Source organism: Schistocerca piceifrons, chromosome 2 (genome assembly GCF_021461385.2).
Source record: "Schistocerca piceifrons isolate TAMUIC-IGC-003096 chromosome 2, iqSchPice1.1, whole genome shotgun sequence".
NCBI lineage: Eukaryota > Metazoa > Arthropoda > Insecta > Orthoptera > Acrididae > Schistocerca > Schistocerca piceifrons.
In genome coordinates, this window is record NC_060139.1 from 3,561,868 (window position 1) to 3,587,195 (window position 25,328).

Genomic DNA, 25,328 nt, shown 5'->3' on the forward strand with positions numbered 1-25,328 from the left:
GTAATATTACCTTATTAATAAATACGCCATTTGATTATCACTGATCACTCTCTACACTACACTGCACACACAGTCTGCCCCGACAGCTGAGTGGTCAGCAAGAAGGATTGCCTTCCTACGAGTCCGGGTTCGATTCCCGGCTGGGTCGGGGATTTTTTCCACTCAGGGACTGGGCGTTGTGTTGTCTTCATCATCATTTCATCCCCATCAAGCTCGTAGGTCGCCCAATGTGGCATCAAATGTAATAAGACCTGCATCAATGCAGCTGGACCTGCCCCACAAGGGGCCTCCTGGCCAATGACGCCAAACGCTCATTTCTATTTCACTAAATACATACACACACACACACACACACACACACACACACACACACACAGACATCAGTACATCGCACCGTTACATCTGTGCATTCTCTCTCTCTCTCTGTCTGTCTTTCTCTCTCTCTCTCTCCATCTCTCTCTCTCTCTCTCTCTCTCTCTCTCTCATTTTCTTTCTCTCTCCCTACCTCTCTCCCTCCTCCTTCAATTGACCTCAGGACCCAGTATATGAGCCATTCTATCACATTCATGTTGTTCCCTTGGCCCATATGAAACAACTGAGACAGGAAACAGCACCACAGTGAATGGGATGTTAACCTCAAGAAAACGGCAGGAGGTTAGAATTTTCCCCTCACAGAACGTGGGTATAGGATTGATTAAGCTATGACAGTATACTGCAGAATGACAGTTGTTTATTATTAAATAACGTTAATTTTTGCTGTTCTCTATTCTGTGTTATCCAAACAATCTCTGACTTTGTAGTACAAATTGTTTAACAATTATGTTAAATTTTAGTTCTCTCTTCAATCTCCTTAATCAATTTGTAGTCCATGTGTACTCCAGCTTAAGGCAGGTGAATCAAGGTGACATTCGGCTCCATGGGGACTTGGAATGTCAAGTATACAGTGCAATCCATAGCTCAGGGTCTGTGTGTGGTGACATTTGAAAACCAAAAAGGCCACCAAGGAGACAATGGCATTTAATTACACATTATTTAAAAATATTATCTGTGAAACCTAACAAAAAGAGTTGATTCTGAAGAAATTGCAATTACAATGCATTGTGAAATATTTTTAAAAAGTTATTATCTGTAAAATCTAACTAGTTATTAAGAACATTATTGCTATATCACTTCTTATGACTACATACTTGTAAAACTCCCAGAATATCTAACTTCTTGCCTCAAGGGGCATTGTGAAGAAATTACATGTTGTGGTTGATGCTGGTAAGTGCTTTGAGTCTCGTAGATGATCACCGATTGCTGTGTTATTATGTTTTCCAGTATGTTCTCTATACCTGGCAAAAAACGATTGACCAGTTTGACATATATAGATTCAGTTATTTGATATGGCATTATTTTTTAGGGAAACTCAGGAAACGTTACAAGAATTTTAAAGTTGCAGAAAAGCATCATTCACAACATGTACTCTGCACATCCGAGGGCATCGTGTTAACCATTATTTAAGACCTAAAAATATTAACTGTTCCCTCTTTATACATCCTTGAGGTGGTTCTTTTCCTATGCAGCAGAGCTGATCTATTTAAAAAAAATCATTTTGAACACTCATACGACACAAGACATAAAGAAAACTTTATGCTCACCTCTCATCGCTTAAAACTACATGTGCAGACTCCTCAGTATATAGCTGTGAAAATTCACAACACAATAAAAGTGTGTGACATAATGAATATGAAGATAAATACTTTAAAAAGCAAATTGAATGATTTTCTAATTAAACAATGCTACTACTCTGTGGAAGATTTCGTGAAGGATGAACTGATACAAAATTTTAAACAAGCAAATTGTAACCTTGATGTGTCTGCTGTACATCAGACATATGTTCTGAAATTATGTATGTTATGAGATGAATAAAACACATTACACACATCACAAATTTCACCTTTACACTGGTCAAATTCTAGCTTATATGCACTAAGCTCTTTATATTTGTCACTATTTTCTCTGATTGTGTGCCATAATTGAAATCTTAAAATTATTGACAGTTTGAAAAGTTATTGAAATATCAGATTTATAGAATTGCCATTCAATGTTTGTCAAAAACAAAAATCCTCTATGTATTTTTATTTAATTTTATTTTTGGGAGGCTTACTGCTATTGCTGTTGTTCAGTTGCCTTATCAATCTTTTATATAATTTCTCAACTAACTGGCTATCAAATCTATTGTTTAAAACAACCTTCTTCATAAAAATGATTCAGTGACCATAAAGTCTGGTTTTAGTGGTAATTTAAGGATTCTATGAAACACGAAGTTAAAAGATGCATATGTATATCACAGGAGTCTGTCATTATAATGGAAACTGTACACATTAGCTTGAGGAAAATGCTGAACTTATGTTTGCCATTTACTTTTTCAATAGTGACATCTAGGTAATGTATTTTTTTTCTTTTTCTGTTTGTGTGCTAACTTGAATATTCTTATGCATCCAATTTAAAGCTGTTAAGCAATCTAGCACTGTCTGTTTGTCACCCTTAAAGAGGGTAACCATGTCATCTACAAATGTTCTACACTATACAGTCCCATCATTACAACTTATGTTATAAACAAAATATTTTCTAAACTATTAAATGATAATTTTTCTCATAGACTGTAAAATAATTATCGGATAGTGGCAGTTCCAGTAATTCTCTCAATTCTGCAACATCAGTCTGGCTCAATTGTTCATGTGTTAATAAATTTTTCTTCATAATTTTTAAGCATTCCTGAAAGGGGGCTGTTACTATATAAGTTCCCAATGTCAAATAATACCAGTGTGGGTTCATTATGAATCTCAGTGTTTTGTAAAACTAATGCAAGTTTCAGACTGTTTTTAAGATCGAATTTTCAAAAATTTTGTTGAAAGATGTCCAATCTCCACTGTTTCATGTCAGGAATAAGCATTCGAGGCACCCACAATGCACAGTTTTTTGTACTGCAGTTGTGCAATGGTGACCTGTACATGCTCTCATGGTACGCCACACTTACCTGAAAGCTGGTGAATTCATCAGCATGAGTCTCGTCAATTGCCATATGCAGTTGTCTGCTCAGAGCTCTGTTACACACGAGCAACACACTGCTGCACATTGCTGATGTTGATACAATCATCACTTTACACAGTTTTAATTGTTCTATCGATTTCAATTGGAGGCACATTTTCTGTTGTTAGAAACTTAATTACAGCATGCTGTTATTCATTATCTCACATTGTAACATTAAACACAGCCATGTTAAAAGAAACAATTTGGAGGTATGTGGCAGCAGGCAGTTACAATTTACATCAGTGAAGTGGGATAATCAACTGAGTAATATGCATGATATGTAATGCTTCAACCAATATTGAGAACAGAATAAAAAATTTGGAGATGATACTTTTCAGCATGCCCTCATAGGTGATATGCGCACCCAGCGATATCCACGGTGGGACTCTGTACACTATGAGGAATGGTGTATCTGAACAGCTCTGAGCATGTGGTGCCAACATTCGACTAGTCCATTACTTTGTGGTTGATACAGTACTTCATTACTTTGTGGATGATTTTCTGTATGTCATAAATTTTGGATACCACACAGTCTGCACAACTGTTCAAACAGATGGGACTTGAACTGTCAGCCCTGATCAGCAGTTATCAAAGAAGCAGTGTTTGATTTGGCTGTCTTGTCCATCAGTGGAACTAGTTCCATCCAGTGTGTCACTCTGTTAATTGCTAATCATTCATAGAGGAAACCATGTGATTTTGGTAATGGCCCCATCAGATCCAAGAGGATGTATTACTATCCCTTTCGGTAGGCCCAATTTTCCGTGTGGTAGAAACGCTCGATCTCTCTGTGCTGGCAGTCAAGGCAAGGGAGGGTTCACTTCCTGAAGTTGGCCTTAACGTTGGGCCTCAAGAAATGCTCCATCACTAACTTTGTGGTGGATGGCACAGTGTGACAAGTTATGTAAGTTGTCGAAAATAGCTCTGCAGAACTTATCTGGAACCAGTGGACATAATTTGCCTTGTGATACAATGCACAACAGGTGCAAGTCCATGCTATGGATCACTACTTGTTCCACTGTTAATCCAGGGGTGCTGTCTTGTAAGAGCATCATTATCTGTTCACCTGTCTTTGTTCCTTTGCTGTTTCACTGAAATCTATCAAGGCACTATGTGCACTAATGTGTGATAGATCATTGGCGATTACATTGTCCACTCAGTTGACATGGTAGATGTAGGTAGTGAACTGCCCAATGTAATCCAGATGACAGAAGCAATGAGGAGTGGCCATCACTCAGCATCCTCTCAGAAATACTTGATGGCTTCATAAAAGGCCAAAATTTCTTGGTTGTAAGTCAATCAGAGTTGCTGTAATTCAGTAAGTTGTCATGAGAACAAACTTAGACATTATTGTTGTCATCTACAATTTGTTGCAAAGGTGCCCCGATTGCTAATTTAGTAGCAGCCACAATTATGGACAGTTGCACCTAAGTTACTGGGTGTGCAAAAGTGATTGCATTGTGAAGGCACTTTTTGATAGTGTCAAATGCAAACTGCATCTCACAGGTCCACAGTAGCGGCTTTTTATCCCAAATATTTTTACCCACCATCACCCATCACCATGTGTCCCAAGAATGTAATCTTTTCATGCGTAACTGGTATTTGACCTTGTTTACAACTATTCCAAATTCATCCAGTGAGTGGGAGACCAGTTGCAAGTGTTCCTTGTGTTGCTCAGGTAGAGAAGAAAAAAATCAGTGCATCATCTAGGTACAGAAAACAGAACAGAAGGTGTCTGAGAGTGCTATCAATAAAACAATGACAAGTTTGGGCAGCATTTTTAGCCCAAAAGGGATGTGCAAGAATTCAAATAATCCAAAATCTATATTGATGTTTGGCCATGAGAATGTCTTGCGTTGCCATTTGAATTCCGAGGTATGCCTTTTCACAGTCAGTAACACTGAATATGGCAGTGACAGTCATTGAGTGAGAAAAGCTCTTTGTATTAGGGATTGGATACCTGTCTAGTACCATTCTGGCATTTAATGCCCTGTAGCCCCTGCAAGTCATAAATGTGCCATTGCTTGTCGGCACTAAGTGGATGGGTGAGGCCCACGCACTATCTGGTGGTTGTACGATATCCTTATTTAATAGTCCACTGGCAGCTGCTTTCATGACATTTAACTTAGCTGCAGTTAGACATTGTGCTTTCTGGAAGGCTGGAGGTCCTTCAGAAGTGTGTATTCTGTGGACAGCTCTGTCCCTAGTGCCATGCTGTTCTGGGGAGTGTAGAAACACCAGACAACATACAAGGAGGATGAGAAGATTCGCTGATGTCACAGTCACAGACCTGAATATACTCCCTGCCTACTGCATGAACTTCTCTGGTGGGGAGAGTAGGTGTAGAGACTGACAGTTCCAGCTGGGTGATACGTTTGTGAATGTTACATACTGCCTCTTTACATAACTGTTTTACATCCTCTTTATCCCCAGTGTTCACAGCATCCAACTCCAACAAAGTTTGTGAAAGGCAGAGACACGGATTTAGTGGGGAAGTGAGCAGACTGGTTGCACAGTTAAAAGTCAAACACTCCTTATTACAAAAGTTTATCAATTTCCAGTAAGCCATCAACCTTCTTTATACATTGACTGAACAGTCATCACTGTGTCCAACCATTTCATTCATTTTGCTAAAGGCAAATGTTAGTCTATTCCTCTATTTAAGATCCAACAATCAGTAGTTAATCAGTTCCATCTATCACTGAAATCCTTCTGTTTTGTTTTCTAACATTCACTTACAAGATTTTATACAAAGACAACACCCTACCCCCCAAAAATTTAAACAACATCATTAAAAAAAAAATCTCCATTGAACAAAGTTGCATTTAAAAGTACTCAGACAATACCAGAAGACAGGTTTTTTACTATAATCTATAAGTTAACAATTCCAGAGGTCACTTGTAATTACTACACTGTGCCAGTACACACAGACCTCATACAAGAAAAATTCCAGTTTACTATAGATCATACACAGTGAGATGTTACAATAACAGAAAAGACAACTTTTTATCAAAGTACTGTGTACAGACTAACCTCACTTAAAAGTATTTAACATCTACCCACCCCTTGGACCGGTCATGTCTTTGTACTACTCGTACCACATTCTCAAGCCTGACTACCAGAACAACAGGTCCCTCTTGGCCAATACAGCAGGTTGCAGTTCGTGCCATATTTACACCAAACTGAATCAACTTATTCATTACTGGTGCTGTTCATATTTCTCCCCCTCTTAGAAGATCACCTTCACAACACAGTTCTACGAGGTTCTAGACAAGATCACGTCATAAGGTGAAACCCAAACCTGTCCCCTCATTCTCAGTGACCAAAAGTTCCAAAAGCAATATACCATCATTCTACGCAAGATGGATACCATGGCATACCATCTTCTTCCTCTGAATTTGTGAAAGTCTGAGCATGTGCCTTCCTTTACACACACATGCTCCTCTGCTCCCAACAGCCTCACCAGATCTGCCCGCTCACTAGCTGTTACACTTGCAAACTCTTCTTGCGCCTGGAGAGTCATGCCCGCACACACCCTGTCTTTCACTGACCTCTCAGGCTCTATCCATATCACTGAAGACATTCTGTGAAGACAAACCAATCAGTTGATCCCAGTGGAAATCACAAACCATCTAACTTGGTTCAGTCTGAGTGAGCTTGTCTTCCAGGTATTTATATTCCTTATCTTCCTTGGAGGATCCACTAGAGTTGTTGTTGTTGTGGTCTTCAGTCCAGAGACTGGTTTGATGCAGCTCTCCATGCTACTCTATCCTGTGCAAGCTCCTTCATCTCCCAGTACCTACTGCAACCTACATCTTTCTGAATCTGTTTAGTGTATTCATCTCTTGGTCTGCCTCTATGATTTTTACCCTCCACAGTGCCCTCCAATACTAAACTGGTGATCCCTTGATGTCTCAGAATATGTCCTACCAATTAATCCCTTCTTCTAGTCAAGTTGTGCCACAAATTTCTCTTCTCCCCAATTCTATTCAGTACCTCCTCATTAGTTATGTGATCTACCCATCTAATCTTCAGCATTCTTCTGTAGCACCACATTTCGAAAGCTTCTATTCTCTTCTTCTCCAAACTATTTTTTGTCCATGTTTCAGTTCCATACATGGCTACACTCCATACAAATACTTTCAGAAACGACTTCCTGACACTTAAATCTATACTCGATGTTCACAAATCTTCAGAAATCCCTTCCCTGCCATTGCCAGTCTACATTTTATATCCTCTCTACTTCGACCATCATCAGTTACTTTGCTCCCCAAATACAAAAACTCCTTTACTACTTTAGTGTCTCATTTCCTACTCTAATTCCCACAGCATCACCTGACTTAATTTGACTACATTCCATTATCCTTGTTTTGCTTTTGTTGATGTTCATCTTATATCCTCCTTTCAAGACACTGTCCATTCTGTTCAACTGCTCTTCCAGGTCCTTTGCTGTCTCTGACAGAATTACAATGTCATCGGTGAACTTCAAAGTTTTAATTTCTTCTCCATGGATTTTAATTCCTACTCTTAATTTTTCTTTTGTTTCCCTGTACTGCTTGCTCAATATACAGATTGAATAACATCAGGGATAGGCTACAACCCCGTCTCACTCCCTTCCCAACCACTGCTTCCCTTTCATGCCCCTTGACTCTTATAACTGCCATCTGGTTTCTGTACAAATTGTAAATGGCCTTTGGCTCCCTGTATTTTACCCCTGCCACCTTCAGAATTTGAAAGAGAGTATTCTAGTCAACATTGTCAAAAGCTTTCTCTAAGTCTACAAATGCTAGAAATGTAGGTTTGCCTTTCCTTAATCTAGCTTCTAAGATAAGTCGTAGGGTCAGTATTGCCTCACATGTCCCAACATTTCTACAGAATCCAAACTGATCTTCCCCAAGGTCAGCTTCTACCAGTTTTTCCATTCGTCTGTAAAGAATTCGTTTTAGTATTTTGCAGCCATGGTTTATTAAACTGATAGTTCAGTAATTTTCACATCTATCAACACGCTTTTCTTTGGGATTGGAATTAATATATTTTTCTTGAAGTCTGAGGATATTTCACCTGTCTCGTACATCTTTCTCACCAGATGGTAGAGTTTTGTCAGGGATGGCTCTCCCAAGGCTATCAGTAGTTCTAATGGAATGTTGTCTACTCCCGGGGCCTTGTTTCGACTTAGGTCCTTCGGTGCTCTGTCAAACTCTTCACACAGTATCATATCTCCCATTTCACCTTCATATACATCCTCTTCCATTTCCATAATATTGTCCTCAAGAAAATTGCAGTTGTATAGACCCTCTATATGTTCCTTCCACCTTTCTGCTTTCCCTTCTTTGCTTAGAACTGGGTTTCCATCTGACCTCTTGATATTGATGCAAGTGGTTCTCTTTTCTCCAAAGGTCTCTTTAATTTTCCTGTAGCAGTATCTATCTTACCCCTAGTGATATAAGCCTCTACATCCTTACATTTGTCTTCTAGCCATCTCTGACTAGCCATTTTGCACTTCCTGTCAATCCCATTTTTGAGACATTTGTATTCCTTTTTGCCTGCTTCATTTACTGCATTTTTGTATTTTCTCCTTTCATCAATTAAATTCAGTATTTCTTCTATTAGCCATCGTCTTTTTACCTACTTGATCCTCTGCTGCCTTCACTATGGTTCTGTCAGTTTATTCAGGTCCCATCTCCTTAAATTCCCACCTTTTTGCTGTTTCTTTAGTTTAATCTACAGTTCATAACCAATAGATTGTGGGCAGAGTACACATCTGTCCCTCGAAATGTCTTACAATTCAAAAACTGGTTCCTAAATCTCTGTCTTACCATTATATAATCTATCTGAAACCTGTCAGTATTTCCAAACTTCTTCCATGTATACAACCTTCTTTCATGATTCTTGAAACAAGTGTTAGCTATGATTAAGTTATGCTCTGTGCAAAATTCTACCAGGTGGCTTCCTCTTTCATTCCTTACCCCCATCCCATATTCATACTAAAGTAGTTTGTCATAATCTTTAATTTCTCCAAGATTTGTTAGATAGTGTAACATTGAGGACTGAGAGACAGAGAATATTTGGTGTCAGAAATTGCATTAATCCTCAACAGTTACAGCCAATGCTTGACTTCGACTAGTTTACTGCAATTGTCACACAAAGTTTCGTTGACATCAAATTTTCATCCTCTAATTTTGCACATTCCAGTTTCATGTCCTTGTACATCAGTTCTGTTGTACCCAGATGTTTAGTTAGTGAATTGTATGAGTCTTGGAGTTTTTTAGCTGAAGATGAAGAGGGATCTGTTAATATAGGAGTATGAATCAGCGATTTGCTGATAACACCAAGAATGGAATCACCAGTATCTCTCTTGTGGAGTATTTGCCCTGTTAATTAGGCAAAAGGTTGAACTGACCAACAAATCAGCACCAAACAGTGGTTTGTTAATATCTGCCACCATGACTGTAGATACAGGTTGTGTGCCGAGACCTAAGTTGACAGTGCAGATGGTGGTACCACACATCTTAATAAGTGAATCATCTATCACGCAGAGCTGTAGAAGGGATCCCAAAGTTGGAGGTCTGGCAACTGTTTTCAGGATTGTGCTTATTTCAAAGCCTGAGTTGATGAGATGTTTCTATCAAGAACATACTAACTCCTTCTATGCTTCGACCCACGAGGCAAACTGGTTTGGCTTAAGCACATAATATTTATGTGTACTTTCTTATTCATGTGACTTGTGATGCCTACAGGAGTCACAATCAGTGTATGGGTTCAAACTTTGGGTGATACATTTGTCAGTGACTGCCCTGAACACAAATGAAATCAACACCAGCTCATACTTTGTTGGCTGTTGCTGGAACTCTTGGTCAAAGTCAGGAGTGGGCAGTTGAATTGTGCACAGCTGATCATGAGGCATCCAGGGAGTTGACTCGCATGGAACTCTGTCGAACATGTTGTGTTTCTCCAGACGTGTTTGGCTCTTACTGGTCTCCAGTCACTGTGTCGTGGTGTAATATGGCAGCTGCTGCTGTCGACCACTAGTAGCTCCTGGGTAATAATGGCATCCCTCGTAAAGGGCAAAAATTCAGTCGATGATCTATTATTAATTATTGTGTGTGTTGCTCTAGTTAATAATCAAAGTAACTTGCATCTGTGGGGGTAACTTGCTTATCCAATCATCCATTACCCAATCACCCACAATGCATTGTCAGGCATAAGATTAATGTCCACTAATTCTAATAGTTCATGCCAGAACTAGGAAACTGTCCTGCCACTCAATTTTTCTGTATAAATCACTTGACAAATTTGATGTCCTGGTTATTTGCACAACCTCTAGACTAATGCCACCTGTGCTATTTCTAACTTGCAAGTGGTTGGGGGTGACAGAATGAGATCACTGATGGTAGACACATAGTCCGCAATATTATGCAGCAAAGCAGTATCTTTCACCTCATCTTTGATAATGCTGTTGGTAGATATTTAAGTTCCTGCAACAAAGTTTGTGTCTGTTCAGGTTGAAATCATAGTATTTTAGGTAATGCACATTCTGACTCATGAACATCACTGAAATTGTGGCACCAAGTAATGTAATCTGGGGTGTCATCGTATCGAAACCCATTGATTGAGCACATTGCAGTAGATAAACTATAATTCTTCACATGTGACCTGGACAGTTGTGTGTCATAAGGGGGAAGGAATGGGTTTCCAAAGACTGGCATGAAAGCATGACGGTAAGGGAATGAGAGGCGATCAGGATGGTGCACTTTCACACAAAAATCTTATTCAGGAGCCGGAACACGTTTTTAGTGGTCTATTTTGATCTCCTTTCGTAATGAAGTCAATAAGGTCTAAGGTAGATCATTGCAGGTCATCGTACTCACAATTTTATATACAAGGAGGGAGAGACACACTCTTTTTCTGTGTGTGTTCATGTGTTGTGATGATGGAACATTATCCTGATAAACAACAATAGCCTAAAAACATAGGTTATGTACAAACCTCAGTCATTGCTTGCCATGCCCAATCTACAAGGTAGCAAAGGCAATGCTGAATCTTCTCATCCATGTGATTGTTGCATGACTGCCAACTTGATCTGTGTGGCATTAACCTCAGGCAGATGTTACTACTTGAATTCAAAACAGTACATCTCCCAAGTAGCTGCACTCTCTATCACATCTTTTCAAAACTTATTGTCATTGGGTGTGCAGCAACTCAGTTTACAGAGCAAAAGGCCACAGACCAAACAAAAGCATTTTGTCTTGGTACAAATTCAGTGGGAATATATTAAGTACATGAAATTCAGTTCTTCTGGATACAAAACTAATTTCCAGTATTGAGCAGCATGTGCAATAATGTTTATGCAGAACAAAAATCCATAATAACTCATCCAGTGATGCATTAAAAGTAATTTCTAGGCACATCTTCAAATTTGTTTGTGGTGCTCTTGACAGAAGCTGTTTTACATAGAAGAGTTTGCAGACAACAGAAATTCTCCTCATTTCATTTAAAATAGATAGTTATCACCTTCACACTCTTGTGAGGCATAATGACTTCTTGCCACTATCCTAAGTTCCAAGTTTATTTCCTAACCATAATTTTTTATCAATCTTTTGGTAGCTCAGAAGTGTTCAGAGTAACAAAACATGTGATGACCAATGTAAGGCATGAATAATGAAGGATTTTCTACCATGGTTCATTGAAAGGTAAACACTGTTTTATGGCATTTATGTAGAATTTCTGATGCATCATGAGATCAATGTTCAGTTGTCCTAGGCAGTTGTTGTTGTAGTCTTCAGTGTGAAGATTGGTTTGGTGCAGCTATCCATGCTACTCTATCCTATGTGAGCCTCTTGGTCTATGAATAATTACTACAACCCACCTCTTCTGAATCTGCTTACTGTATTCATCTATTGATCCGCTCTAGAATTTTAATCCCCCCGCCCCCCCCCCCCCCCCCCCCCCCCACACACACACACACATACTACCCTCCAATATTGAATTGGTGATACCATGATGTCTCATAATGTGTCCTTTGAACTGATCCTTTCTTTTGGTCAAAATGTGCCACAGATTTCTTGTCTCCCCAATTCTGTTCATTACCTCCTCATTAGTTACATGATCTACCGGTCTAATCTCCAACATTCTTCTATAGCACCACATCTGTTCACATTTTGCCTGAACTGTTTATTGTCCCTGTTTCACTTCTATACATGGCTACAATCCAGCAAATACCTGCAGCAAAGACATTGTAACACTCAAATCTAGTACTCTCTTCTTCAGAAATGCTTTTCTTGCCATTGCCAGTCTATGTTTTATGTCCTCTCTACTTTGGCTATTATCAGTTATTTTGCTGCCCAAATAGCAAAACTCATCTACAATGTTAAGTGCCTCATTTCCTAATCTATTTCCATTAGCATCACCAGATTTAATCTGAGTGCATTCCATTATCCTTGTTTTGCTTTTGTTGATGTTATCTTATACCCTCCTTTCAAGACACTATCCATTCCATTCTTTCCTATGCTGTCCCTGACAGTATTACAATGTAATCGGTAGACCACAAAGTTTTTATTCCCTAGACTACCTCTCTCCATACAAACAGAGTGGCTGTTAATGCATTGGTCTGTTGCTAAAGTCAGTCATCACGCTTTCATTCACAAGGTAAAACTGTTGTGTGTCACTCCAGTAGTGAATCAAATCAGATGCACTTTTAACCTGTTCTTGGACACTGAGTGATCAAACTTAAAGATGCATAGGAAGGTTCATAAAACATTGTATATACAGACAGTAAACAGCATCATCATCATCATCATTTAAGACTGATTATTCCTTTCAGCATTCAGTCTGGAGCATAGCCACCCTTATAAAATACCTCCATGATCCCCTATTCAGTGCTAACATTGGTGCCTCTTCAGATGTTAAGCCTATTGCTTCAAAATCATTCTTAACCGAATCCAGGTACCTTCTCCTTGGTCTACCCTGACTCCTCCTACCCTCTACTGCTGAACCCATGAGTCTCTTGAGTAACCGTGCTTCTCCCATGCGCGTAACATGACCCCACCATCTAAGCCTGTTTGCCCTGACTGCTACATCTATAGAGTTCATTCCCAGTTTTTCTTTGATTTCCTCATTGTGGACACCCTCCTGCCATTGTTCCCATCTACTAGTACCTGCAATCATCCTAGCTACTTTCATATCCGTAACCTCAACCTTATTGATAAGGTAACCTGAATCCACCCAGCTTTCGCTCCCATACAACAAAGTTGGTCGAAAGATTGAACGGTGCACAGATAACTTAGTCTTGGTACTGACTTCCTTCTTGCAGGAGAGAATAGATCGTAGCTGAGTGGTCACTGCATTAGCTTTGCTACACCTCGCTTCCAGTTCTTTCACTATGTTGCCATCCTGTGAGAATATGCATCCTAAGTACTTGAAACCATCCACGTGTTCTAACTTTGTTACTCCTATTTGGCACTCAATCCATTTATATCTCTTTCCCACTGACATTACTTTCGTTTTGGAGATGCTAATCTTCATACCATAGTCCTTACATTTCTGATCTAGCTCTGAAATATTACTTTGCAAACTTTCAATCGAATCTGCCATCACAACTAAGTCATCTGCATATGCAAGACTGCTTATTTTGTGTTCACATATCTTAATCTCACCCAGCCAGTCTATTGTTTTCAACATATGATTCATAAATAATATGAACAACAGTGGAGACAGGTTGCAGCCTTGTCTTACCCCTGAAACTACTCCGAACCATGAACTCAATTTACTGTCAACTCTAACTGCTGCCTGACTATCTATGTAAAGACCTTTAATTGCTTGCAAAAGTTTGCCTCCTATTCCATAATCTCATAGAACAGACAATAACTTCCTCCTAGGAAAGCAGTCATATGCCTTTTCTAGATCTATAAAGCATAGATACAATTCCCTGTTCCATTCACAACACTTCTCCATTATTTGCCGCAAGCTAAAGATCTGGTCCTGACAACCTCTAAGAGGCCTAAACCCACACTGATTTTCATCCAATTGGTCCTCAACTAATACTCGCACTTTCCTTTCAACAATACCCGAGAAGATTTTACCCACAATGCTGTTTAAAGAGATACCTCTGTAGTTGTTACAATCTTTTCTGTTTCCATGTTTAAAGATTGGTGTGATTACTGCTTTCGTCCAGTCTGATGGAACCTGTCCCGACTCCCATGCCATTTCAGTTATCCTGTGTAGCCATTTAAGACCTGACATTCCACTGTATTTGATGAGTTCCGACTTTTTTCATCCACCCCAGCTGCTTTATTACACTGCAGTCTATTGACCATTTTCTCCACTTCCTCAAATGTGATCCTATTTGCATAGGAAGATGCATAGGAAGGTTCATAAAACATTGTATATACAGGCAGTAAACAGCAGTAGAAAAAAAATCTTCTCCCTCTGGCATATTCTTCTGAATGTCTCACACTGACCATCATATCTGCTATAAACCTAATAACTTCCTGTTAATGGAAATTTCCCAGTCAACATAGACTTCTTTGCACATTGGACTGTTGATATTTCTGACCATGGATTCCAGTTGCTAAAGAGGACTAACAAAATTGCATGAATACCAAGAGGTTTCGTTCAGATAATCACTGTTAGCTTCATAAATGTTGTAGTTGGTTAGGCATATATACTATTTGCTCACAAGATCCTGAACCAGGGTTCTCTGCTTCCAAATCAGTAAAAGTTTGAAGAAGTCACTCAACTTGGGCCAAAAGTACACAGTTTATGGCATGTGGAAGTTTGAGTCTGGCCGTGGAGAGTGCTCGGGTAGCCTAATGGTAAAGTGACCACTTGTGATAAACAGGAAATCTGGTTTCGAGTCCTGAGCCAGCACAAATTTTCGTTGTTGTCATTCCATTGTACAGCTAATGGTTGCCCAAGCAACTGCAAATACATTTCTGTCATACTTCTGAACAACATAGGCATAGCAATATTCTACAAGCAATTTGTGTCAATCCCCTCTCAACATCAGCAGTCTCAAAATAAAGTACCAGAGTGTAAAGTAAGAAATGATTGTCATGACATGTAGTGCTGTTTCACAAAGTAACATATTTCCTGATGAATGACAAAGCAGTTCCTTTGATAGTTCTTACTTTTGTAGGTGCACCATACAAACCAGTGAGCACATGTGTAAGAAAGTGTGAGGAAAGTGTAGCTGGTTCAACCTGTACTATAACTCTCTCCACAGCTGTCTGCATGCTGTTAGTGAGAGTTGCTTGCTTGCTCCACTCCCATCATTCTGCTGAGAAGAGTATCAGGGTGTTGCGAACAAATAGTATACCATTCTTTTGAACCAAATCAACTTGATTACAGAACTAAGTTTGTTGTTATTGTCATTCCATTCTTCCTATGAGTAACATATTTGTGATATTTCAGAAATGAAGTCAAGGCTCTGAGAGGATCTTCTTACTTAAGAGGTGTTTACATGGCTTTCATGGTGTTTACAGAAAGAACATCATTGTACATTACTGTGATTGCATACGTTCTGCTGGGGAACACCATTACAGCAGATAGGGTATGTGTCTTCTACATGTCTGAAAATAGGCAGTTCGTTATAGCAATTGTAGTAAGAAAAAACGGAAAATAATTTAAATGGAAATTGTTGCAGGTATTTTCATTGGCACAATTTTTCAACTTACTGCAGTTGTGCATGGCCATATGTTATCCACAGGCAGTTCAGAGTTTAGCTGAAACCAGAGTATCCATTTCAAGAATTGAGGTATTGTTGCTTTTGCATTTAAGACTTGCACATAAAATTACATTACCAGTGAAATACAACAATAAAACAATAGTTTTTAATATATAATGTGCATGTTTCAGTTAATGAATTTAAATCTGGATGAAGAGTCACTTGAAAATTAATGTAGTCATGTGTTCATAGAAAAATCTATTATTTTTGTAATTATGTTCACAAATTTAATCCTTTCAAGATGGAGCCCAAGTATCACTTAGGCACTGCCCCATAGCCAATGCCAAAATGAGACACAGGCTCCACCTCAAAAACATTAATGTCAGAGTAAGAATGAAAACACAAAGTACAGAATGTTCAAACAACTAAATATTCATCAAAATTCCATTACAACTATACTTGCAAATTTTAGTTACTTTTTATCTTTACGTTCTGAGAGAGTACTTGGTGATGACAAAATTATGTATTTTTAGTGTTTAGCATAAACTATTGTTAGCCCATCATTGTTTTGGGAGTGAGAAACACAGTGTGTTTTTCTGTGCTAGTGCAGTTTATAGTATTAGTTTTTGTTGTTTTTGTTTTGATCCAAAAGAACTTTTTTTTGTATATAACTTTTCAAATGAGTGACAGAGTGATTCATGATATTGTAATATCATCTGGTTAATTTTATTTTTCTGTTCCTTAGCTTTTCTTGTTACAAGAAGAACACATACCAAAAATGCCAGTACCAAGTAATCTCAATGGAAGTGAGAAGGAGAAAGAAAAAGAAAGTAAAGTAGGTGTTGTTATGAATAAAGTATGTGCTAAATGGAGCCCTGCTTCTATAACAGAGACTTTAACAGATGTCACTCTGCATATAAAGCCAGGAACGTTATGTGCAATTGTGGGCCCAGTTGGATCAGGAAAGGTATAAAGTCAACTTTCAACATATCTGTTTGTTAGAAATTAAATGGCAGCTCTCAGATGTTTTTGTTCCTTTTCAACCCCATTCAAAATTTTTGTGATTGGCAACTTTAGTTTGGAAGCAGCATTTCAAGACAGAGTACAGTATGTTACCATTGTCATGCTCCCATTGTTGTTTGTATCTTCATAAAACAAGCAACACAGCAAACCCATATACTCAAAAAAGTAGTGTCTCGATGATAATTTGTCCATTAATGGATGAAAGTGTACTGTTTTCTGTGTTTTTAACTAATATGATCTCAGCCATGGCTCACACAGAATTGATGTGACATTTTTTCCCTTGTTGAATTTAATTTTATGCGTCGTTTACTGAATTTACTGTGTCTAATAACTTGTGTGCATATTTCACTCCCTGAGATGTGTGTGTTCCCTCTAGGATGCATGAGATCATGGCCCCAGGTGCATTAGAAACTGCCAGGCTTTAATGCTTCCTTTTCCACATCAGAATTACCGATAAAATTTTAATATTACATTCTGTTTACAATATACACGGAATGATATTTATGAAGGCTATAGAAGAGGCGTTGTATATGCTTTTTAACTGTCTCTTAATTGAAAATATATTCATATATTTGTTACTCATTCATCTCATAATTTTTAGAGCTCACTGATTCATGCAATTCTCCAAGAGTTACCTCTGAGCTCAGGTTCACTGGCACTTGACAGAACCGTCTCGTATGCTTCTCAAGAACCATGGCTTTTTGTTGGTTCTGTACGGCAGAATATTTTGTTCGGACAGCCTTATGAACACAAAAAATATCAACAAGTTGTCAATGCCTGTGCATTGAAAAGAGACTTTGAACTCTTTCCATTTGGAGACAAGACAATTGTAGGTGAACGAGGAGTTTCTCTCAGTGGTGGACAAAGAGCAAGAATAAACTTAGCAAGGTAACAGTAATTTAATATGCAAAACATCTTATTATTAATGTAAATATTTCTTTTTACAAGTCTTATAAATAAATGTATATTGGGTTTTATTACTATTACAGTTAAGTTAAATTATATTTAAGGAACTGGAACTTTCATCTTACTTTAAAATGTAGTACCAATTTCCTTTTTATCAAATACATATACAAATGTACATATAAGCACCATGGATTTGGAAAATGTTAGTCAAGGAATATTTAACTCAACTTTTTGCATGAGACATCATGAAGTCATGGAGTAGGGCAGTCATGAAGATACAGTATTTCTTGACTTCTGAAAAGCATTTAACTTGGTATCACACCATCACTTATAAGTGGAAGTAGAATCATATCAGTATCAAACGATATTTGTGACTGGGCTGAGAAATTATTTCCAAGAGGAAAAGGGGGTCGAGGGATGGGGTCTTTCAAGATGTAGAGGCGGCTCTGCCAGTGATTGTAATGGGTGCAGTCAATTGCAAATTATGGCTCATGTTGGTACAAATGTTGGCTGTCACCTATGTATAGAGGCCATCCTCGGTTTCTGTGGGCGCTCGGCTTCCACATAGGGTGGAAGCTGACTGGTGTTTTGCAGCATTTCTCTCTGAATCAATCACAGTCCTGTGGCTTGGAGATTCATACAGTTTTGTAATGAACTTGGATGTGAAGTTTGAACCTTACCCCAGATTTAAACATAACCAAAGCCTTGTTGACAAACAAATAGTGAGTGAAGACAAACTAAGCATAAGGAGAGCCATGCATGGAGTGTTCTACAAACCTGGAAGTAAAACTCTATCTACTAGTTTGGGGGAAAAAACCCTAAGAAGTTTTGGTCCTACAACAACTCAGTAAATAGAGCAAAGGCATAGATCTAGTAACTCAGTGAGCATAGTGGCACAAAAATGGAGGAGACAAGGCCAAAATATCAAATTCATTATTCCAAAATTGTTTAACTGAGAAAATTGTATTACTGCTCCTCATTTTAATCATCACACTAACACCAGAATAAATGAAGTTAGGTTACTGTGGAAAGAACAACAATGACAATGAATGTGGAGAGAACACCAGTGACATTTGCTCAGTAGATGTAAAGCAATGGGAACTCCTGAGGTAACTAGTCTGTCAGAAGCTGCTGGCAGAACAAAGCTTTGCAAATGGACCAGAAAAATGTGCATGTCATTACCAATTTTGAGGATGCACACAGCTATAGGCTTGTATTGTTGACATCATCTTTCATAGAATCTTGTATATTTTGTGCTCACACGTTACAATCATTCTTGATACGGATAATCTCCTACGTAGGAATCAAAAAGGATCCACAGACAAAAATATTGTGAAACCACTCGTTCTGCCCATCCATGAGACCTAGAAGACAGTAGATACCAGTCCCAGGAGGAATTTGGCACAGTTCCAGACAGTAGCCCAATGAACAAATTTGAGCTTTTGTACTGTCAGTTCATCTCTTTGATTTAATTGAAGAGTTCCTACCAAACAAAACACAGAATGCCTCTCTTAACTGACATAAATCTTCACATGTAAAAGCATTTCATGTATATTCCAAGGAAGTTTTATAGGACCATTACTATTCACAATATGCATGCATGGTCTACTGGTTAATGTGAGAAGTTCCACAAGGTTGTTCAGTGGTGATGTCTCTGTATAAAGAGAAGTGGCAGTGTAAGAAAATTGTATAAAAATGCGGGAAGGCACACAGAGGATTGAAACTTGGTGCAGAGAGTAGCAGTTGACTCTAAAAGTAAACAAATGTATTTCATTCTGGAAAAATAGACAGAAAAAACCATTACTGTTTGATTAAACTACCAGACAATCACTGGTAAAAGTCACATCCAATAAATATCTGGACTGTGAGCAAAGAGTAATTTAAAGAAAACAACTACATAGAACTGATGATATGAAAGGCAGATGCTAGATCAGGAAGTGAGTCCACCTTCGGAGGGTTATTAAATTGTAGTTTCACCAGTACTAGGGTATTCCTCTGTAGTCTAAGAACCTTACCAGCTAGGACTGAGGAAGGAAAGAGAAGATTTACAGCAGAACAGCATCTTTCATCATGAATTTGGCAAAAGAGTCCTGATCAGTCGCCTATTTGGATCTCTGGGAGGGGACTGCCAATGGGAGAGAGGATTGACTAACTAATGAAACAGTAACACTCTACAAATCAGAACACAGAATCTCAGGAGTCTGAATGTGGTAGAGAAGCTAGAAAAACTGAAAAGGAAAATGTAAAGATTCAGTCTAGATATATTGTGTGTCAGTGAAATGAAATGGAAAGAAGATAATTATTTATGGCCAGATGGATATGGGGTTATATCAATGGTGCAACTAGAGTAGGATTCATCATAGGAAGGTGGAAGAGAGTGAGTTACTGTGAGCAGTTTGTTGGTAGTGTTATAGTCATCACAATTGATAACAAATGAATTTCCAGTCATGACGGTTCAGGTGTAAATTCTGATGTTACAAGCAGTAGATGGAGGATAGAAAAAAGTATATGAGGATACTGAATGTGTAAGAACATGTAATTCAGTGTGTAAAAGGAAACGAAAATCTAATAATCATGGGTGACTGGAATGCTGTAGAGGTGAAGAAATAGAAGACAGAGTTGTGGGAGGAAATGCCATTGGTAGTAGGACTGAGAGAGAAGAAAGGCCAATTTTTGCTAGTAATAGAAGACACACCATTAAAAAATTGCAAGAGGAGGCTATAAGACAGGGACTGGTCTTTAGCCTCTGCTGTTTAGTACATACATTGATGAAGTGATGACAAAAAAAGGAAGGTTCAGGACTACAATAAAAATTTGGGGTGAAAGGATATTGACAATAAGATTCACTGATGATATTGCTGTCCTCAGTAAAAGTGAGGAACAATCGCAGGACCATTTGAAAGGAATGAAGAATTTAATGAGCGCACACCATGGATTGAGAATAAACTGAAGAAATATGAAAGTAAATAGAAGTAGCAGAAATGAGTTTAGCGAGAAATTTAATATAAAGATTGGAGACTACAAAGAATGTGAAGTGAAGGAATTTCGCTATCTTGGAAGCAAAATAACACATGACAAATGAAGCAAGGAGGACATAAAAAGCAGATTATCACAGGCAAGAGAGTGCCATCCCTTACCAAAAGATATCTCTTAGTACCAAACACCAGCTTTAGTTTAAGGAAAACCTTTTTGACTATGTATGTTTGGCACATAACATTGCATGGACATGATTCATGGTCACTGGAAAAATGGAAAAGAAGAGAATCAAAGCATTTGAGGTGTGGTGCTGCAGAAGGATGTTCAAAATTTGATAAGATAAAAAGTGAGGAGGTCCTCTGCAGAATCAATGAGGAAAGGAACATGCGGAAAGCACTGACTAGAAGAAGGGACAGGATAATAGGACCTCTGTTAAGATATCAGGGAATAACTTCCATGGTACTAGATGGAAATGAAGAGGGTAAACTAGGTGAAGACAGAAATTTTAATATATCCAACAAATAAAGGTGGATGCAAGTGCTACACTGACATGAAGATGTTGGTGCAAGAGGGGAATGTGTGGCAGGCAGCTTGATGAGTTGAAAAAAAAGGGACATTAATATGCAAGTACATATGGAAGACCTGATCAGGCATTCTTCCCACACACCATTAGCAACTGGAACAGGGAAGAGGGGAAGTGACAGTGGAGCACAAAGTACCCTCCACCATACACCATAAGGTAGCTTATGGAGAATAAGAGTAGGTGTTCTTTATTATTTTGTGCCAGTTCTTCTCACACAGCTTTCAGCGGACTGTACCAGCAGGTTTTTGAGATATGGTTAAGCCATAGCGATTTTTCTAGTGTGGAAATGCAAAAATACTGAGGATCAGATACAAAGGAACATGAGAGCCTTCAAGCTGGCAAAAGAATACTCATGGAAGAATTGGTGCAACACACAAAACTTCATTTTACTTTTATGTAATACTTCGACAGCCTCATTTCTTCTTCATGAAAAGCTTATCAATGGGTTAATGTAATGCAAGTGAAATCAGAAATTTGATCAAAAATGATACATAGACAAGATATGCGAAGAAATTCCATAAACTGTTTTCTTTGTTTCTGTCATGCAACCTTATTAACTAGCTCATCACAATCAATAATTTCAGACACATTTCATATTTATAGCAAAGTGTAAAGTTAGAGTTTGTCATGCCACTCTTGAGCTAGGACTCCAAGTGTGTGCCTGGTGCAACCTCCATTAAATTTGTATCTATTTTTATGTCACTTTGTAATCAGCAGAGTACTGCTATGAAACTTCCTTTGTTTTTAGTTAATCCTGGTGGATGAAGTTGTTTTTGCTATACCTCAATTAAAATAACTTTGTGATTGATGTTTCAAAAATTCAAGTGATAAAATCCAGCTGCCGGTGAATCATAGTTATTTCTCGAGCTCCACATGCTCACTGTGTCACCTGTTTTGCAGGAACTTACAGAGCATTATCAAATGTGGCTGGCTTCAAGCTGGGAACAATATCCCTGCCCATGCAGTCTGTCAATTACTAAGTTATTTTAATCAACTTATAATGTTTCTGTGTTGTACGTAGATGTATAGATTCATATTACCATTGCTACACTCCACCTCTTGCATTTAACTTCTATTATTCAAAATTTCGATGTTAGTGTTGTTTCTGTTACTTATAATACATTTGTTCCAGTTACAATGCTAAATATGTGCTTTTTCATGTTTGTGTGCAGTCTGTAGCTATTCCATTCAGTCAACTACACCTACATTATTTGATTTGTGAAAAAAGTGGTTCTGGAACTGTGACCTAAGTGTGTTGTTAAAAAGTAAGGTTCTATGTCAGAGATAGTGATAAAGGGAAGTATTCTCACAAATAAAGCACAGGATGCCTGAATCACTGTTTATTTTACCGGAAATAAAAAAATTTTTTATAAATTCTTTTGAAATACTTTTAAGTATTGTGTTAGAACACACTGCTGTAAACCAATATCTTAATACTTACAGAGCTGTGTACAGAGATGCTGACATATATTTACTGGATGATCCACTGTCAGCAGTTGACACACATGTTGGGAAGCAACTGTTTCAGGATTGTGTCAATGGTTACTTGGCTACAAAGACACGTATTCTGGCCACTCACCAGCTGCAGTATCTAAAGGATGCTGAGCAGATAGTCATACTCAGAAATGTAAGATGTTTCACCTCTAATTATTGTTAATCAATGCAACTGTTTATTGATCTTTACCTTACACCATACAGTCTGTTCATACAGGATATTGATAGAAAATTAATGTTAGAATATTTATTTGTTTGCATGCACACACACACACTGCAGACAGAACTTAGATAATTACAAATAGACTAATACTGTATAATCGTTGTAAAACCAAATATTATAGAACAGTGTTGTGCAGTCCACTGTCAGTGATTTGTTGGTCTTAGATGTGGATTCCCATGTCAACAGTGAATCTGTACTTTTCCTTAAAAAGTCTGTGATCCTGAGCTGTTAACAAAGCCACCATAGAGGTTGGAACTGGATGAGAAAGCCTCACAAGTTGTTGTAAATGGATTGTTGTGTATTCATGTTGCCTGGGACACTCAAAGAAAAGGTGATATGCATCCACTTCTTCTCCACAAGAGTAGGAAGCCTTTGAAAACGGTTACATAAACATGCATGGTTGAATTGAGTCTGGTCATTTGAGAAGCAAGATGCCTAGGCATTAAATTTGTTTGAAATTTTGTAGACTAGGGGACCGAAGGGTAGATTGTTGCACATTCCTTCCTTTTGTGTCTTGTCGTTTCCTCCCATTCCCCCTGCAACTCTTGTGTCATGCCTCTGTGTAGGACATATCAGTAATCTGTAGTTAGGATTGCAGTCCAGGTGGTGTATTCCAATACTTGGCCAACCTGTATACCATGTGGTTTTCAGTCAAACAGGTGCTGAAATTTTGAAGTACTGTTAGAGCAGTTAATAGTCACTGACTAGGGAATATAGAGGTGCTGTTATCTGTGAGGAGAAATGAAGTGTTTCAAGTATCACAATAAGTTTCGTGGTCATGATACTTATTTCTGTTGGTAGTCAGTACAAATATATGTTGCCTCGGCTACTATCTTAAAAACTGCACCAAAGTTCCGTTGTTACCATGAGTCCCATTGTTCAAGTCAAGGTCAGTTATTACATTCACCTTAGACAATTTCAATGGGAATGGAATGATAATAATACTGTGTCTAGGTGCTCTTATGATCTTCTTGAAGTCTCCTCAGCATCTAAATATGCTTAGGCTAGGGGAGGAAGAGTTCTAGTGATCCAGAAGTGTCCAGTTAAGCACTCTATGGTTAGTTTTGAGATGATTGATTTCAGATTCATATTGTTAGATTTATATTGATTCCTTTTAAGAATAAATTTGGTGCAGAGGTACTGCTGGCATAGATGGACAGTAGGGCATGCGGTCAACCAAGTGTGTGTTGGTATAGGCAGAGCATATTGCTCCCAAACAAGGTCTTAGCACTCTATATTGGCATTTATTAATTCTCTTGTGGTAAGTATCAGGTGCAGATCCATAACAGACACTCCCATAGTCAATGATTGGACATACTGTCGTGCGTTAAAATGTTTGTGCTGTGCCGATGTTCAAATCCCTCCAAGGTTCTGTCATAGCTCTGAATATACTAATAGCCATCTGACATTTCATAGCCACATGTTTTGTGTCCACCTTCCTTGATTTAACAGTGGATATATCCTGTCTATTTCTTCACAGCTACTGTTGGAGCACAAAGCACAAGCAGTGTGGTTGTCATTTGTGATTTACATTCTTCGACGGATGTACTTTCCATGTAAATACAGGTATCATCTGCATGTTGCTGAACTTTCACCTTCTCTAAGAATATTCTATGTCAGTCAGTGTGTAGATATTAAACAGAAGAGGTGTCAAAACAGATCCTTGCAGCAATCACAGACTTGTAGTTTGTGGTCTTCCTATACTCCCTTTATGTACGATTAGTAGCAACAAATCATTGAGAAAAGGTATTGTGTGTAGGATATGCATTGTTCCCGTAGTTTTGTGGCAAGCACTGAGAGCTCTATGTTATCATAGGTACTGTTTAGGTCCAGAAACAAAGCTATAAGGTACAATTTTTAACTGTTAGAACAGTGCTAATATGGACACTACAAAAAATATATATAGGAGTCACAGATTTTGTGGTGACTAACCAGTTTAATGATGCATTCCAATATAGGCCTAATCATCATCAGAAAATCTGGAAAAGTAACAAAACCTCAAATAGCCATGTGCAAATTGAGGGTTTCACATCTTGAATATGTGTCATCGACAGCCAAGAGGCTGTCCTCCTTTGTGGTAGAGGAGTTGGTGGGGACACTGCATGCTGCGTCACCACGGCTGCTGGGCTGCTGAAGGGGGCCATGGTTGCTGAATGTGGTGAGGTGGCTGGCCAGCTACCAGCACTGATAATGGAGGGAATATTGTAGAGTCTTTCATGTTGGTCATCAGCATTGCTGTCATGTTTGTATACTGCCTATTCTCATATGATGCATGAGCTTCTTGATAATCGATGTTATTGTGAGCCATTCTGCACTAAGTGCTCAAGGAAATTTTTATCCATGGAGTTGTGATCTCATTTTCTGTGTATTCGTACAGGAAATGCCTATTT

The 25,328-nt window shown here is 38.4% G+C and overlaps 1 protein-coding gene across 1 annotated transcript in view; it reads left to right on the top strand.

Annotated features, from left to right (window-relative positions):
• LOC124776263 (ATP-binding cassette sub-family C member 4-like) overlaps positions 1–25,328 on the top strand; it is a 157,926-nt gene that overhangs the window by 79,014 nt on the left and 53,584 nt on the right. Inside the window, exons 7-11 of the mRNA XM_047251158.1 lie at positions 15,481–15,619; positions 15,713–15,823; positions 16,479–16,700; positions 17,358–17,644; positions 22,665–22,848. Of these exons, the coding sequence (XP_047107114.1) occupies positions 15,481–15,619; positions 15,713–15,823; positions 16,479–16,700; positions 17,358–17,644; positions 22,665–22,848 (943 nt within the window). The remainder of the gene's footprint in view (positions 1–15,480; positions 15,620–15,712; positions 15,824–16,478; positions 16,701–17,357; positions 17,645–22,664; positions 22,849–25,328) is intronic.